The 15,714-nt window shown below is 40.0% G+C and overlaps 2 protein-coding genes across 3 annotated transcripts in view; both read left to right on the top strand.

The window, feature by feature from the left end:
• Positions 1-1,380: 1,380 nt before the first annotated feature.
• On the top strand, positions 1,381-2,614 carry LOC124872851 (liver-expressed antimicrobial peptide 2). Its single transcript, XM_047373251.1, has 3 exons — positions 1,381-1,716; positions 1,809-1,948; positions 2,235-2,614. Exons 1-3 carry the CDS (start codon positions 1,651-1,653, stop codon positions 2,254-2,256), a joined length of 228 nt encoding a protein of 75 aa, XP_047229207.1. The 5' UTR covers positions 1,381-1,650; the 3' UTR covers positions 2,257-2,614.
• Positions 2,615-4,269: 1,655 nt separating this feature from the next.
• The window catches only part of LOC124872301 (AP-4 complex accessory subunit RUSC2), a 16,964-nt gene continuing 5,519 nt past the window's right edge, over positions 4,270-15,714 (top strand). Inside the window, exons 1-5 of one of the 2 annotated variants that reach the window (XM_047372135.1) lie at positions 4,270-4,485; positions 9,226-10,499; positions 13,106-13,322; positions 13,446-14,336; positions 15,629-15,705. In XM_047372135.1, coding sequence (XP_047228091.1) covers positions 9,252-10,499; positions 13,106-13,322; positions 13,446-14,336; positions 15,629-15,705 — 2,433 coding nt within the window. In that variant the 5' untranslated portion in view covers positions 4,270-4,485; positions 9,226-9,251. Of the gene's footprint in view, positions 4,486-4,525; positions 4,626-9,225; positions 10,500-13,105; positions 13,323-13,445; positions 14,337-15,628; positions 15,706-15,714 lie in introns of those variants that run through there. The other variant, XM_047372136.1, reaches the window with a different exon arrangement.

The raw sequence follows: 15,714 nt of genomic DNA, 5'->3' as shown, positions 1-15,714 counted from the left end.
TGAAGAGGACAAGCCACCCTTTTCCGGTCGAGTACCATGGCCTCGGACATGGAGGAGCTGATCCTCATCCCAGCCGCTTCACACTCGGCTGCGAACCGCCCCAGTGCATGCTGTAGGTCTTGGCTACAGGGGGCCAGCAGAACCACGTCATCCGCAAAAAGAAGAGAAGAAATCCACTGGTCCCCAAACCAGTGGATTTCCCCCCTCCGGCCCTTGGCTGCGCCTAGAAATCCATAAAAGTTACGAACAGGACCGGTGACAAAGGGCAGCCCTGCCGGAGTCCAACATGCACCGGGAACAGGTCTGACTTAGTGCCAGCAATGGCAAAAAATGACCAAACTCCTGCTCCGCTTGTACAGAGATCGGATGGCCCCTATTAAATCAGAATCAGAATCAGAAAAGCTTTATTGCCAAGTACGTTTTTGGACATACAAGGAATTTGTTTGGGCGTAGTCAGTGCAATACAGTACAAATTAAACAGTATAAACATATCTACAATATAATATAAATATATGTGCACAGTTTTAAGTGAGTGAGAGTAAATATAGAGCAGTATAAGATGCAAGAGCAATACAACAGTGCAGATGATCAGTGTGCAAGTATGGCAGTGCAAGTAAAGCAGGAGTCCAAGCTGAGCGTTAATGTAACGCATAGAGGGCCCCCGATTCCATACTCCTGGAGCACCCCACACAGGGCACCACGAGGGACACAGTTGAATGCTTTCTCCAGGTCCACAAAACGCGTGTGGACCGATTAGGAAAACTCCCATGAACCCTTGAGTACCCTGTAGAGGGTATAGAGCTGGTCCAGTGTTCCACTGCCGGGACGAAAACCACACTGCTCCTCCTGAAGCCGAGGTTCAACTATCGGCCGGACTCTCCTCTCCAATACCCTGGCGTAGGCCTTACCAGGGAGGCTGAGGAAAGCCTCCTTAAAGCTTTTATGAATTCCTAAATGATCAATATAAGATCACATAAAACAAATTTAGGCATGTACGGAAAGCATTCAGACTAAACAACTGAACAAAACACTTCGAGCTAATAAAAATTGTGCTATTTAAAGGATTCTGTGTCACCCTTAGTGTAGGATAAGAGATTGTTGGGATAAGATCTGTGGTCTGTCAAGGATATTTTAAAGGCATTTGAGAGAAGCAGCTCTTGTATATGAAAAAATTTGCTCTTAGTTACAGGAGGTCATCGGTTTTCTCATTCTTTCTATTTCCCTGCTAAGCTAAGCTGAAGTAACTTCTTTAGCTTGACATTTTCTGAACAAATTTACAAATACATTTGTAAAACCTTTTCATAAAATCTACTTTGCAGAAGCTGAACAAGCCTTTTAAGATTTCTAATACCTCTGACGTGGACTTGTCGCACATTACCAGATTAAAGTTTACTTTGGATACCTCTAGGTAAACTTTTGACTTTGGCTGTCATTATAAAACTGATAAGTACTCAGGGACGAGAGATTTCTAAAACTGACTGACTCAGGGAACTGATTCTGCCAGAGGTCCACCTTTACGGTAACAGATTGAGTGAATTAGTTTGGAGTTAACTCCTCCCCAACCCAATTAAAGCATTTAATATAAGGAACAAGAGACACCACAGCAAGCCTGGATAAGACCATCTTCCACAAGCTTTACCTGCAAACAGCATGAGGACCCTTCAGGAAAAGATCATCATCCTTTCTGTTTTTCTGTCCCTTATATGTCTCACTCGGGTGTGTTGAGACCCCGTTACAATTTTTAAAGTTAGCAATTAAAATATCTAACTTGGTTTTAAAAAAAAGGAGTCTAATATTTACTTTTGCAGGTCAGCACACTACCTGTTCCTGAGAACTGGGATGGTTTGATCCAGAGGACAAAACGATCGCTGCTATGGCGCTGGAACAGTCTGAAACCTGTCGGAGCTAGCTGCAGAGATCCATCAGAGTGTGGTACAACACACTGCAGGTAAAACTCGACTCTCTCATTCAATAACTCTCTACTTGAAAGATTTCCATCTACCACTTTGATGGCATGTGTTATTACTGAATGTGTGCATATACCCATTTCATTTAAAGCTTTTTATATGACAACAAATAGGACGTATGATAGAGAAAACATTCCTTTATGTCATTTAAACATCTCTATGTGATCACATTTCTGTGAAGGTTTTATGACATGTCCACGTGTGTTTTGCATGGTGCGGTCAAAGTCTGTCCTAAGGCTGCAGTTAAGTTTCTCCTTATCTTTGCAGGAAAAACATATGTTCCTTCTGACACTCCATCTGCACAAAAGACCCACAAACACAACTGAAACAAATGGACCCAACTGTGTGAAATTTCTCCTCTGTTAATCTGGTCTGACTAAAAGATTTGAAGAAATATTTTAAAATCTTTATGCTCGGGTGGAGGAACCTTTGCCAGAGAAAAAAACAAAGCTGTAAAACCTTCTTCCACGTGTCGGGCTCATCAATAGACAGGTTGTGTAATCTGAATGTGTGTTTGATAAGAAAATACAAACGTTCACCCACCGTTTGTGAGCTCTGAGTTTATTGCTGCATGTTGTTATTCTGATGTATTTATTTGTATATTTTGTAAATGTTGTAAATATTGAAATACACTATGTTTTTCAACAGCTTGTACTGCCAGTATCTTCTTTGCCTTTCAATCTTACAGCAAATTTAAAAACTCCTCACTCAGAGTTCTTACCACTTTTTTAGATAGAACAAGTAAATTGTTCTTCGATATAAATCTATCCCATTTAGTTTCATTATTAGTGTTTTCTAAAGATGTGTTAGGTAGTTCCTTTTTTAGGCAACCAAGTATGGACTATATGCTACAGCTTTTTCAGTTTTTACTGATGATTTTTTTTAATCCCACTTTTGTTGTATATTCCCTTTGTAATACATATGAAACTATTATTAATATTCCAAAACTGTTTATATAAATAAATGTGCATCTCTATTGCCCATATGTGAGAAACTAATAATTAAGTCATAGTTGTTTTCTCAAACTCAATTATTATTTGAGCAAAATTAGGAATCGTCTTCAGATTAAACAGAATAATTCATCTAAAACGCAGGTTTGACTTTAATTATCCAATCCAGTTTATAAATGCCTCACTATTCAAATTTCTATGAGTCAAATTATGATTTAAAGACACTTTTTAAAGAAGGCAACAGTTTTTTTTTCTGCTGGGTTATATTCAACAAGCAGTAAATAGTTTGGACTGTCTTTCTCAGCTGCTCTACATCTAATTAAAGTGAAATCACATAAGTAAACGACATTTCTGCTTGTTTATAAGACTTGTTTGGATTATGCCATATTTACAAGAAAAACCTTGAGAGGCGATGAAACTTAGATGCATCAATATCTGGGCATTTATACGCTCACCGGCTACGTTTTTTGGTACATCTTGCTGGTGCTGGGTTCAACCGTATTTTGCTTTCAGAACTGCCTTAATTCTTTGTATCATTGATTCAACAAGGTACTGGAAACATGTTTCGGTCCATACTGACATGATGGCGTCACAGAGTTGCTGCGGGGGTCCACTATTAAAAACAATATGCACTTATTGCACAAAGTATGGTAAATATGGAAGTATCAGAGAAGACCTAAAGAGGAGGACCACATAGAAGAGTCATTGCTGTAGTGAATAATTATGCAGAGGGTTGATGCGACAGCGAAGGATGTTCTGGTGTTCTTTTAAATAGGTGTTAATGCTCACTTTTTCTGCAGTTCCTACGTTTGTTTAACCAGCTCCATTTCACCCCCTTACAGCAGAGGGCGCCCTGCGTCATTAGAAAAAACGACCTATCTGCCCGTCTTTTCTGTTCTTCTAATGCTGCTGTTTTTTTTTTGTTTTTTGTTTTATGTTTTATTCTCAAGATAGTGTAAATATTTTTTGTACACGTTGTAGATCTTTAATACATTATATTTGTTTCTGCTTTTATAAGCAGAAACCCCCCCCCCCCCCCCCCCCCCCAAAAGAACGGCTACTGTTATAAGCAATGGTCAGCGAATATAAGAAATTTCATTCTGATGCGCACTAACTTATGTTTGTTGTTGAAGGACAACAACGTGGTTATTCTATTTTATTATTTCTGCTCTGAAGAACACGTTGCCGTTTATCCTACCTTGTGTCCTGGATACTTTTAGTACCAGACTTTCTTCTCTCCTCTCATTGGCTGAAGCCCTCGTGACGTAACATCTCCGGCAGCCTGAGCGGTGCTGATGTGGCGGCGAGGGGGGCGATGATAATCGTGTGTGTGTGTGTGTGTGTGTGTGTGTGTGTCCGGTTCTACATGCCGGACCGGTTTCATGTCTCCACGACAGTTAACATAGAGTTTAACTGTAGGTGCTATATTTTTTTTAATTAAAAAACGACACAATTTTGTGTAAACTTGGAATAGGAAAAGGCTTTTCAAATGTTTTCATGATTTCGGACTACATTAAAAATCTGCAAGAGGAAGACAAACATCAACTCTGACCGACGGCTGTTTTCAAGTAGGTTTTATTAAATACATTGGTACATAAGTGCCACAGTCTGTTTATTTTTGTCTAAATCCATTCAATTGTTATGCTGTTAAACTGTTCTGCATCACCGCTGCTTCGGAAAGGGTCCTGCTGCCATGGGTGCTTTTTTGGTAAGGCATGCGTGCAGAGACACTCTTTCATCTACCATGTTGTCCTACTTATAAAATCCTGGTGTAAAGTAAACCCACCTTATTTTATGTATTGGGTACAGTGTATTAGGGACAATGTAAAGAAGACATATATACCTGATCACTAAATATAAACGCCTGTGATGATCAGCACCTCAAGACATATTTGCAGGGTATCATAATAATTCCTTAAAACTCAAGCCAAAATCCCAAATATAGTAAGAGAAAGTCCATCCTTCATGGAATTTTAGGAATTATGTTTTTCAGTTCTAATAACCTATCTAGGAGCAATTGATCAAATTAATCAGTTCATCAGAAAATGGAAGTTTCTGTTTCAAATGACAAGCCTTGATAATTAGCCCGTCTGAAGGATTTTGCCCCTGTATGTTAAGACAGTTCTTATAAGAGATCACATCAGCAGTGATGTTAAACGACTAGCTGTACAGTTATAACGCCAATTTTAAAAAAAACTACTTGGTGCCCAGGATTTGCCTTCTAAAAAAAGTATGTTTCCAGGTGGAAAACGTTTAAGACAGTTGCTAATCTTCCAGAATGTTCTCTTTGAGGGCAGAGCATGCAAAGCCAAGACAAATCCCCCAAAAAGCATAGGGTTACATCCCAGTTTCTTCTCACATAATTTAAAGACAGTGCAATTACATATTTTGTGCAATTAGAAAAAAGTTGAATAAAGATATAGTTGTTACCTATGGTATTAGAGCATGCATTACAGCATGTTTTAGATTTGCAAAGCTGAATTACTTAATAGGAAATAATTAATGTTCAGAGGTCAAAACTGGCTAAATTACCAATTGCAGGATTATAAGTGAGCTGTGCATTAAAAAATCCCTACAAACTTCAAAAAACTCCTAAACAGTTTTAAAGAAAAGTGAAAAAATCCTTCACAATTGCAGGAGATCACATAGAAATATTGTATCATGTTTTTCAGTCACTAAGAAGTCTCCTAATTATTAAATACCACCCGCCTCTGTGTAATGTGATGTAGGCCTCTGATGTTTTTTTAGAGAACAATAGGAACACAGCAGATAGTTCAGGGGATAAAGCGGTGGAGAAGTTTCAAGAAGCTATAAAAAAATAGCCATAGCTCTGAACAGCTCACAGAGCACTGTTCAATCCATCATCCAAAAATGGTGAGACTACGGAAAGACTGGGAACCAATCCAGACATGGCCATCCACCTAAACCAACATGTAGGGCAAGGAGAGCATTAATCAGGATAATAGCAAGAGGCCCATGAAACCTCTGGAGGAGATGCAGACATCCACAAGGGCTCCAGTCAAACAAAACAATGATTGAATTTCTGGTCTACAAAGCTAAACAAAACACTGTGTGGTAAAAAAAACTAATACTGCACATGCCCCTGAACACACCATACCTTAAGTAAAAATGGTGATGAGAACATCAAGCTGTGAAAATTCTTATACAGGGGCAAGAAAGCTAGGCATTCTTATGGACAATTGGATGGAGCTAAATACAGGAAAACAATAGACTTTATCCTGGGGTGAAAGTTGACCTTCTACCAGGACATTGACCCTAAACATACAGCCAGAACTACAATGGAACAGTCTAGATCAAAGCACATATATATTAGAATGGCCCAGTCAAAACCCAACACTAAATCTATAGTTTGCGGCTATAATGTTACTGTATATATATTTGCAAGGCAATGCAAAAGTACATTGTCCTTTTTCAACATGTGGGGTAAATATCTCAGATGAATCTTTATTCTACAGTTCCCCCTTATCCCTTTCCTTACACACAATAAATGCAGACCATTCGGAGTTGGGATGGCATCGTCTCATTACAGGCTGAAATAAGAGACAACAAGCAGCATTATAATCACAGCAGGCCTCAGCCTCTTCTTTCATGTAACTATGACTCCAATCTGTCATGTTAGATGACTGGCATAAGGCGACAGATATCCAGAATTCAGTCTGTGTGCTCCAACCCAATGAAGGCAAGACTAATCCAGTTGGATTCTGCAGAGTCCTTCACAGTGGCCATCTGACATCTTACTAATTGATTCAAACTCATTGAAAACAAGCAGGGATAGAATAAACCCATCCATTTTCAGAAAACAATTTTGTACAAAACAAAACAGATTCTCTGAATATCAAGGCAGAACTAGCTGGAAATATTTTGCTGCATTCACTGGGGAATTTTCTGTTTTTCTGATGCAACTTACATGTTTTTATCTGGGAAGTAGTCAAATGTGTAACACTTATCTCTCTTGTTTTAGAAACATAACTGATTTTTCGTTGTTTTCTCAAAAAATGGTGCAATACAGTTTGACCAAAGAATGCTATGTTTGGTTCTTCTCTCCAAGGGTTATTGTCGCAGAGGTCTCCTGGAGTTAGATACAACTTTGCAAACCTAAATCATTTTTCTCATTTCAATCCTTCCAACTGAGCCATACCTGTTCAGTCTTCTTCTTCTTGTCCTTCGAAAGGCCTCAGCATTGCAAAATCCAACCCTTTGGTTAGACTTTGTGATGCAAATATCTGTTACATCTTCTGATGACCAGGTAATCAAATGGATTTGATTAGCAGCATCACTTTCCTACTTAATCCCTATGGAAGCAACAAGGTACTTTCGCTAATTTGGCTTCATTTCTGTTTAATTAGTAATGACAGTGTGGAATCTGTGTATTTATTTACACCTGATGCTAAATTTAAATAATTCCAGAACCTGTTAAATAACAGATCATTTTTGTGATTTCCTGAAATGTAAAATATTATAAACAACCAAGCAGATGTGAAAGTCTATTTACTTTTCAGCAGTGTCAGCGGAGCATCTCTGCAGTGCAGCTGCCCTAGTTACAGAGCAGCTGACTAACTCTGTGTGATTGTGGTTGGCCCGAGCAGAGACGAGCAGAAAGGAGAGGTTTGTTAGTGGCCGACTGAATTATAGAGCGCAACACTCGGCTAAGGCCCTGAAGCACACATCACAGAGGGAATTTGAGGACTGGTGGTGCAGAGTGTGACAGTAGTATCCTGTAGCTGTATTTTATGTTCGGCTCTCACTTTGTTTTCTGTGGTTTCTTAATTTCCGTGTGTAAAGATGCATTTTTTAATGTTATTTTGGTTGGAGACACCTAATTAGATCTCAAAGGAATAGGTCTTTTTTTAGATCGAGAGTTTGGAAGAAAAATAAACAACCCTAACAGCTACACAAGGAATATTTAACCTTCAACCTGCAATGAAGCCTGAGCTACAAATAAAATTTTGAAAAGCAGATCCAAAGCTTTCTTGTCTCTAATAGAGATGCAAAACAGCTGCACAACCTATTCCAAATTATGTATACAGTCTGAATTAAACACATAAATACACTTACGTTTTGATTAAATGTCATTCTACATGTTTTCTATTCATTCGTTGTCCTATTTGAACAACTACTGGTTTAAAAGTTTCATCCATCTTTATTTTCTTTATATCACCTTTATTTATACAGCTTAGCTTCATTGAGACCCATCTTTCACGAGTGACTTATTTACAGAAATGACAACACTAAAACTAAAACCGATAAAACAACACAAATCAGATTAAGATATGAATAAAGTCCGGTGAACATCCGTGTGTCTTTTAAAGCTGATCCATCTGACCAGAACTGCGCACCTTAGTATATAAAAAGAAAATGAATTGGATGTTTAGAAACAATTCAGGAGCTATCAAGGTTTAAACCTATCATAAAACTAGAAGCTGCTGGAAAACTGGTACGGAGAGCATGCCAACAAATAGAAGAAAAGATTTGCAGCTCCCTGCCTTTTCGAGAAACGTTTTATGGTCAGATGAGACATTTGAGCTGATTGGCCACAATAACAGGACATTTGTTTGAAGACATCTAGGTGAGGATTTCAGACCCAAGAAATCAGTACCAAATGTCAAGCACGGTGTTGGCAGCATCATGCTGATGGCCTGTTTTGCTGCCAGTGTTGCTGGTGCATTGCGGAAAGTAGATGGAACACTGAAGGAGGAGGACTAACACCAAACTCTTCCACTTCCCCTCGAAGCAACAGCTAGATGTTTGAAACTTGGACACAGCTGTGGAGAGCTATGTCAAATGTCGCTAACAATAAGCTTCTGGAATCACTATGACCTCAAACTTGTAGAAAACGTGTGGACCTGCCTGTTCCAATTCAGAACCGAACAGTGCTCAAATAACCAGACAGAATTATTCCAGAAGCTTATTGGTGGTGACAGAAAGCATGTGGTGTCTTGAAAGGGTCATTTATCACTTTTTTGTTTGTATGTATATAACTGAGCTTGTTTTTTTAATCCTGTGTGAATGAGAAAAAAATCTACACTAATCTCAAACTTGGTCTTTCCGATTCTTGTTTTTAACAAATTGTAGTTTAATGAGTGCATGTAAACTTGTTACCAGAACTGTATGCTTCAAAGTAACCCTGTCATGAATGCAGGAACCAAGCTAATCATCATTATTAAACCTGATTTAGTATTTTATGTACTTTTCTGCACTATTTTTTGTTGCATTTTTTATTTTTACTCTATATCCATAATTGTTTAAAGTTTTCTGCCCATTTTTCCTTATGTGTTTTACTCCTTCAGAATAGTTTTAAGAACATGGGAACAGCATGATCGGAGCATCCAGTCTCTCGGGTCACACCTTGATAGCGTGCCACTTCCCCGTGGTGCAACTTCCCACTTGGCAACTTCCGGTCCAAACCCTGTGCAGCTCAGCCAAGAGGCCCAGTCGGCTGTGCTCATCGGGTCTGACCCGGGCAGTGTCCCTCCCAGAGCAGGACACGCTCGCCGGAGAACATTGCTTCACGGGTGGACGGAGACCTTTTTCCAGCAGCTACAGTAGTCTCCGTGAGGATCGGGTGGAGGAGGAGGGGAGCAGTGACAGCAGCGGGAGGTACAACTCCAACTCATCGCCGGAAGACACAGGCTGCAGCACCAAGGCGGAAAGCTGTGGAGCTGGAACCACCCTGCGCTTGCACAACTCGTTCCTTCCCAATCCAGAGCTGGATGAGGAAGAGGATGATGGGGACAGTGATGGAGATAATCTCCACAAATATTGCGAAGATTCATCTTTTGTGTTGCATGGAAACTCAAACTGGTCGCTAAATAATGGTGGTACTGACACATTGCTCCATGAGGACCTGGACAGTGAATGGATCAATGAAGGGTTAATCCTGGGACTGGGAAGGGACCAAGACTGGCTGTCTAACCAGATGGATTCACTGCAGCCAAGATGCCAGGGCTGTCCTGTCAGCAGATCTGGCATCACTCTTCTGTCTTGTTTGGAGCGGGACTCACAGAGACTACAGGAAAACATCTACAGGGAGCACAAATGTTCCCCAGAGCTGCTGACCAACATTCACACAGAAGATGGCAGTGACTCATCCTGTAACAGCTCTGACGGCATCCTAGTTAACTTTTCCACCATCTACAACAAAAGCAACAATCCTGCCACACCTCAGGATTTCAGCAGTCCTGCTGCTGACCCTTGTCAGTCGTCGGAGGGGTCGGTGTTCCTTAATCTCCAACCTGTTGCTCAACAGGCCCAGATAGTAGAAGCTGTCCCGACACAATCTGGCCTAGATTCAAACTGCAACCTTTACTCCTTGGAGCCGGTGGCTCCTTGTCTCTCTTCTTTGGAGGTTACAGACCTGGCGGCATGTATCCAAAACCAGGACACGCTGGCCATGGGGACAAACCAGAAGTACTACAAGCTTGTAACCTGTGACCTCTCATCCCACTCGCCAAGCCCGGCCTGGTTGAGCCTCACCAGCTGTCTTGAAGGGCCTGACAGAAGTAGTAGCATTCTGCCATCTCTTGACTCTAAAGAGGAAGGAACATCCAAAGAAAACATGGAGGTTGGTGTGGAAATAGAGTTAGTGCTTATTTAGATTCTAAATGCCAACGTATAATACAGATACATTGCTTCTTAGATTAAAGTAAACTTTAAGATTGATAAATCTGATAATAATAATCTTTAAGGACTGCTAAATACATATTTCTAAAAAAAAGATTTCTCAGCAAAATGCTAAATTGCAAATTGAGAAAGTCAAATTAAGAACATTTATTGCACATACAACCATCTGAATAGGTTGACAGTCTTTAAAATTTCCCAGAGCTCAAATGTCAGAAAGTGTATGACCCTGATAATCATTTCGCACCTTTACTGCAGCTTTTGCTAACTTTGTTTTACCCTCTGAATGTAGCAGTCTCTGGGTAATTAGTTTATGATGAACTCGAACTGAGAATAGTTAAAAAATGTCCAGTAAATGTTATCTTTGACAGTGAATGCCTGCTGCAAAAAAACATTTTTAAGAGAAATCATTACTATTTATAACAGAAGAAATGGCAGGGTTGTTGTGTGCTGCGAGAGTGGTATAAACCAGAGTGAGAACACGTTGCTAAAATACCCAAATTAAGGCAAATCAACTTTATTTCTAAAGTACCATTCATACAAAATCTCATTCAAATTTAAAACAATAGCTACGACATGAAAAAAACTAACTAATCTTTGACATTTATTTAAAAGCTGCTATACACAGCAGAATCCAACATTTTCTGCACATTTCAGGATTGATTGAATTAAAAAACGAAATGCCACCTCCCCTTGTTTAGTTTTGTTCCTCGAAACAGTGACTGAATATGACTCTGAAGACCTAACCCTCCAGCTGATATATACCTGAAAAACATCCCTGAAATTATTTAGGTTCAAGACAGTTCAAGGCTTTATACACAAAGTGGCTAGTGAAATGTAGGTCTTAGTGAATAACCTTGCATATATCGAGGTTTTTAGCCTCATCGAGTCTAGCCTGTTGTCCATTATCTCTACCCTTGCAATTCTGGTAGCAAAACCAGTGACTTCTGTGTTTTCTGCTTTTAAGCAGGAGGAAATCCCAACCTATCCACTGATTGATTTTATGAATTTTCTATTGCGTGTCATCAACATAACATGGAGCTCAACATACCTCCCCGTGTTCATGAGCTGCTTGTACCTTTCAGACACAAGCTCCTATTCATACTATTTTTAACTCACCTAAACAGGTGCTCTACGCGTAGAGATATATAGTTTTCATTACAGCCTCTTAAGAATGAAAATGTGCTAGTTTTTACAATTCCTTTTGAGAAAAAGAGAAGAACAAAGTGACTCCTCACTGCAATGTCATTGCAGTTTTTGCATCCTTGTTGTTTCTGAAAGAGAAATCATCCACACTGGAAAAACAGCAAATCTTTCCCCACTGTATTTCCTTAAAACAAACTTCACTTTTGTTCTCCTCATGCTAATGATCTGGCCCACTATTTTTTCATTTGTGTTTGATACCACCCTCTGACTGAGGTTGTTATTGTCCATGCCAGCAAGCACAACTAACAAGAATACAAAATTCTAGAAAGCACCTGGACATCCGTAGAGACCCTAAGTAAAAGCTAGGGGGGAAGTACAGATTATAGAGTTTATGTCAATCAGGAATTGCAGTCAAGCAGGCAATAGAGCAGACAGGAGGATGTGAATTAGGCCTAATGTAGGATATGCTGTAGTACTCCATATTCTGAGCTATTGGAGGCATATTGACATTGATTAAAAGTGGCCTAAAAGTTGAGCCTTAAGGAACCCGATTTGTGATCTTTCTTCACTCAAACTTATAACACTGACATAAATATTTTAGGCATTACTGGCACTTGCCATTTAAAACCTCCTCCAATGCAGTCTTAGTGATGTGGTTGTTATAAAAATGAAGTAAATCAGTTGATAGACTGCCTTTTCAGTGATTCCCAAAATGCTAAGTTTGTGCCATATGCTATGGGTTTTCATGGCCAATAGAAATTAATGGGAGTTAAGAGAAGAAAAATTACCATGATGGTTCCCACATTGAGGTGCTGTGTCTTGGGTTTTAGGTCATAAACAGTTTCTGAAAGAGATACTTAAACAGTTTAAAATGATAATTCTGCATGCACAGGAGGTTACAAGAGGTCAAAACCTATTGCCATTCTCATTATTTCTGTCTGTGGAAATAAATCACTATGGGGCTTATTGGACAAGAGATTGTGCAGATTCGGAGTTATGAACTCCTGTTTGAAAAGACTCATATTTTAAAATAACTGCTCTAAAAAATTTGAGAAAACCTAAATTTCATTTTCTTTGTTTGCATGGTCTCGTGAAATATGTTGTTTAATGTGCGGTGTATCTGTGATTGTAAGGCATAAACAGGTTTCATTTTTTTAAACTTTGAACAAATCTATGCCTCCTTTAGTTTAAAGTATTATCAATAGTTTGGATGTCAAACATTATTTAGTAATTAGTAGTAAATGTTAAACATTTAGTAACCAGCTCTCTCTTTTGGAAACAGCATCCAAAGCAAAAGAAAATAACTTGTTGTCATTAACCCAAGATTTGGTGGATCATTTAAAGGAAAGTTACAACTGCAGTCGTAATGGGAATCTTTTTATTTGAGTCTGTTCTCTTTTTAAGGCAAGCGATCACCAGGTTGCCACCACCTCCACTGACGTAGCCCCCTGCAGAAAGCAACATTTACAGGGCACCCAGAGCTTCTGCCACACGCCTTGTTCACTGTGCCACAGCCAGAGTAGCCCACATAGTAGTAAATACCAAGAAACAGGAGCTGAATCCACCCAGCCATCTGTGATTCAGGACCGAGAGTACAATGATGCAGATGCTACTGAAATGGGTAAGGAGAGAACGATTGATTTGTTTCTTCTTTTGGAGGAAGAATGAATTAGAAAAAACACACAATGCAAAATCTAAATTTAAAATGCTGTTTTTGCTGATAATAGTGTCTAATTTTTGTCAGGTGTTTGGTCCTTTGACACTGAGGTGGTGCGCCACAGTAAGCTACGAAGGCCAACCTCTTTGCCCATCCAGCCCTTTGTTCTGCTCTCCATAGAAAAGCCACAGTTCCTGCCTCAACAACAACACCTAGGAAGCCTGCTTGAGCAGTACCAAAATCAAAAGAGCAGCAAGCCTGCTAACTCCCAAAACAGCCTCAAGTTCAAGGAGAAACGAAGCCAGTGTTTATCCGAACTGCAGTCATCACCAATGGAGAGTCAATGCCCAATATTTTTGGAGGCTGCTTCTAGTTCTGATACCTGCTCCACCTGCACCCCGAGTCCAAAATGTTTCAGCAGCAGACACATGTGGAGTCAAAGGTCCCAAAGCACATCACATGAGACTAGTCTACAGGCCATAGTTGAGTCTCAAGAAAAAACAAGCTTACACTCTGGCCCAACGAACAATGAACCCAACCTTGTTAGGATTCCCATCTATCAGGACCTTACTCTCCAATCAGAACCAAACAGAGTCACTCCTGAACCCAAAAATACTAATGAGACCTCGGAAAACAATGCTTTCTATTCAGAACCCTCTCATATGTTACACATAACCCCTGAAAGCCATGATACGAACATGCGAGTGTCCCTGTCACCTTCTAAAACGTCAAGACCACAGCTGAAGCTCCAGCAGGATCATCACCTCACTGCAGCAGCTCGCCTCTCCTCTTTAAGCTCCTTCCTCTCCTCAGGCCTGTGTCCCAAGCAAACCGGGGAGCCTGCGGGGCTCCGCCCAAAGCCAACACAGAGGCAGCCCAGCCAGTCTCTGATCCTGAGCGACAGGCCGCCCACAGAGTTCTGCCTCTTGCTGGATGCATCATATGAGTCTATGTCTATCAGTCATCTGCAGAGGAAAGGTGAGGGTCTCCTCAGGACAGGTGCACAAACGAGCATCAATGATGTGTATATGGCGATTGCTAAATTTGAATTTGGAAGATATAAAAATGTACTATTATCGGTATAACCGAATTTGCCTAATGTTGGTGTCATCTTGCCAGTGATGAGCTGTTAAAAGAAGCAATAAAACCTCAGTGTGCTGCAGCAGTGCTTTCAATACCCTGAAGGGGCTTCCACTGAAACATGACCTATTTTTAACTATCCCTGCTCAGGATTGGCTGAGCTCTCTGCTCTCCAGTCTGTGTGTTAGTGTGTGTGTGTGGGTGTGTGTGTGTGTGTGAGAGAGAGAGAGACTGCAGTCTCCAAGATTAGACAGAGACTGACGCAGTAGTGCTAAATATTTATACCACACCTAATCATTTTTGCCCTTACGCCACCACAAGGGCTACTTGAGGCAACGTTAATTAAATAAGTCTGATTTTTTTACAACATGTATTCATAGACAGAGCCATCTAAGCCACAGCGGAGAGTATGAGTGGTGCGCCGCTGCAGGCGGCTTCAACATGCATAAAGAATTTACCGTGATATTTGCATGGGCTATTCTGAGATGAAGGAAGAAAGGCAGAGCAAAGCACAGCAATAAGAGATGCTACAGAAAATAAAAACGAACTCTTCTGTGTTCAGATACATTTCACCTCTAAACTGATTCAAAACAATAACCCTGAAGGCAGTTTGCCAGGTTTACACACAGGATTCCTACGCAGTCCGGATAAGTCGGAAACTGGATTGGTAAAGATTTCATTTCTAGACCTTACTCCCACTCTCACTCTATTTAAATGTCATGTCCATTTGTTTGCCCAGCATCCATCCATCCATCCATCCATCCATCCATCCATCCATCCATCCATCCATCCACATTTATCTTCTTACAGAGTTTTTGCAGATTCCATATTTAAAGAAAGACCTCTGAAGAAATGTCTATCTAATTCTGAACATTTTAATCTGGAAAATTATAGAATTTGTTTATGAAAATGACCTTAAAGACAGATAAGAACCAAAAATCCCTGGTTTTTGTTCTGGAATTAAGTTGTATTTGTTTAAAGAGGCATGCAGATGTTTCTCATATTTATTTTACTCAATAATCTGAAATTAATTAAATGATTTATGTCAGAAGCATGTCAGGTCTATCCCAGCAACCAGTATTGGCTTTTAGAAAATAAGATACTTTCTAAAGACGTTTTAGTAAAATGTTTCCTAGAACAAGTAAAGTGTAAAGAAGTCTAGTTTTGTGTTGATTGTATATTGTGTTCAGGTTTGCTGAGAGCTGTGAGCAGTGCAGTGGATTTGATCATGGCTCATTTTGGAAGTAGCAGAGACCCAGAAGAAAAGGTATGAGTC

The sequence above is a fragment of the Girardinichthys multiradiatus genome, chromosome 8 (assembly GCF_021462225.1).
Source record: "Girardinichthys multiradiatus isolate DD_20200921_A chromosome 8, DD_fGirMul_XY1, whole genome shotgun sequence".
NCBI lineage: Eukaryota > Metazoa > Chordata > Actinopteri > Cyprinodontiformes > Goodeidae > Girardinichthys > Girardinichthys multiradiatus.
Note: the sequence above shows the minus strand (reverse complement) of the source record. Positions and strands in the feature narration are given on the sequence as shown.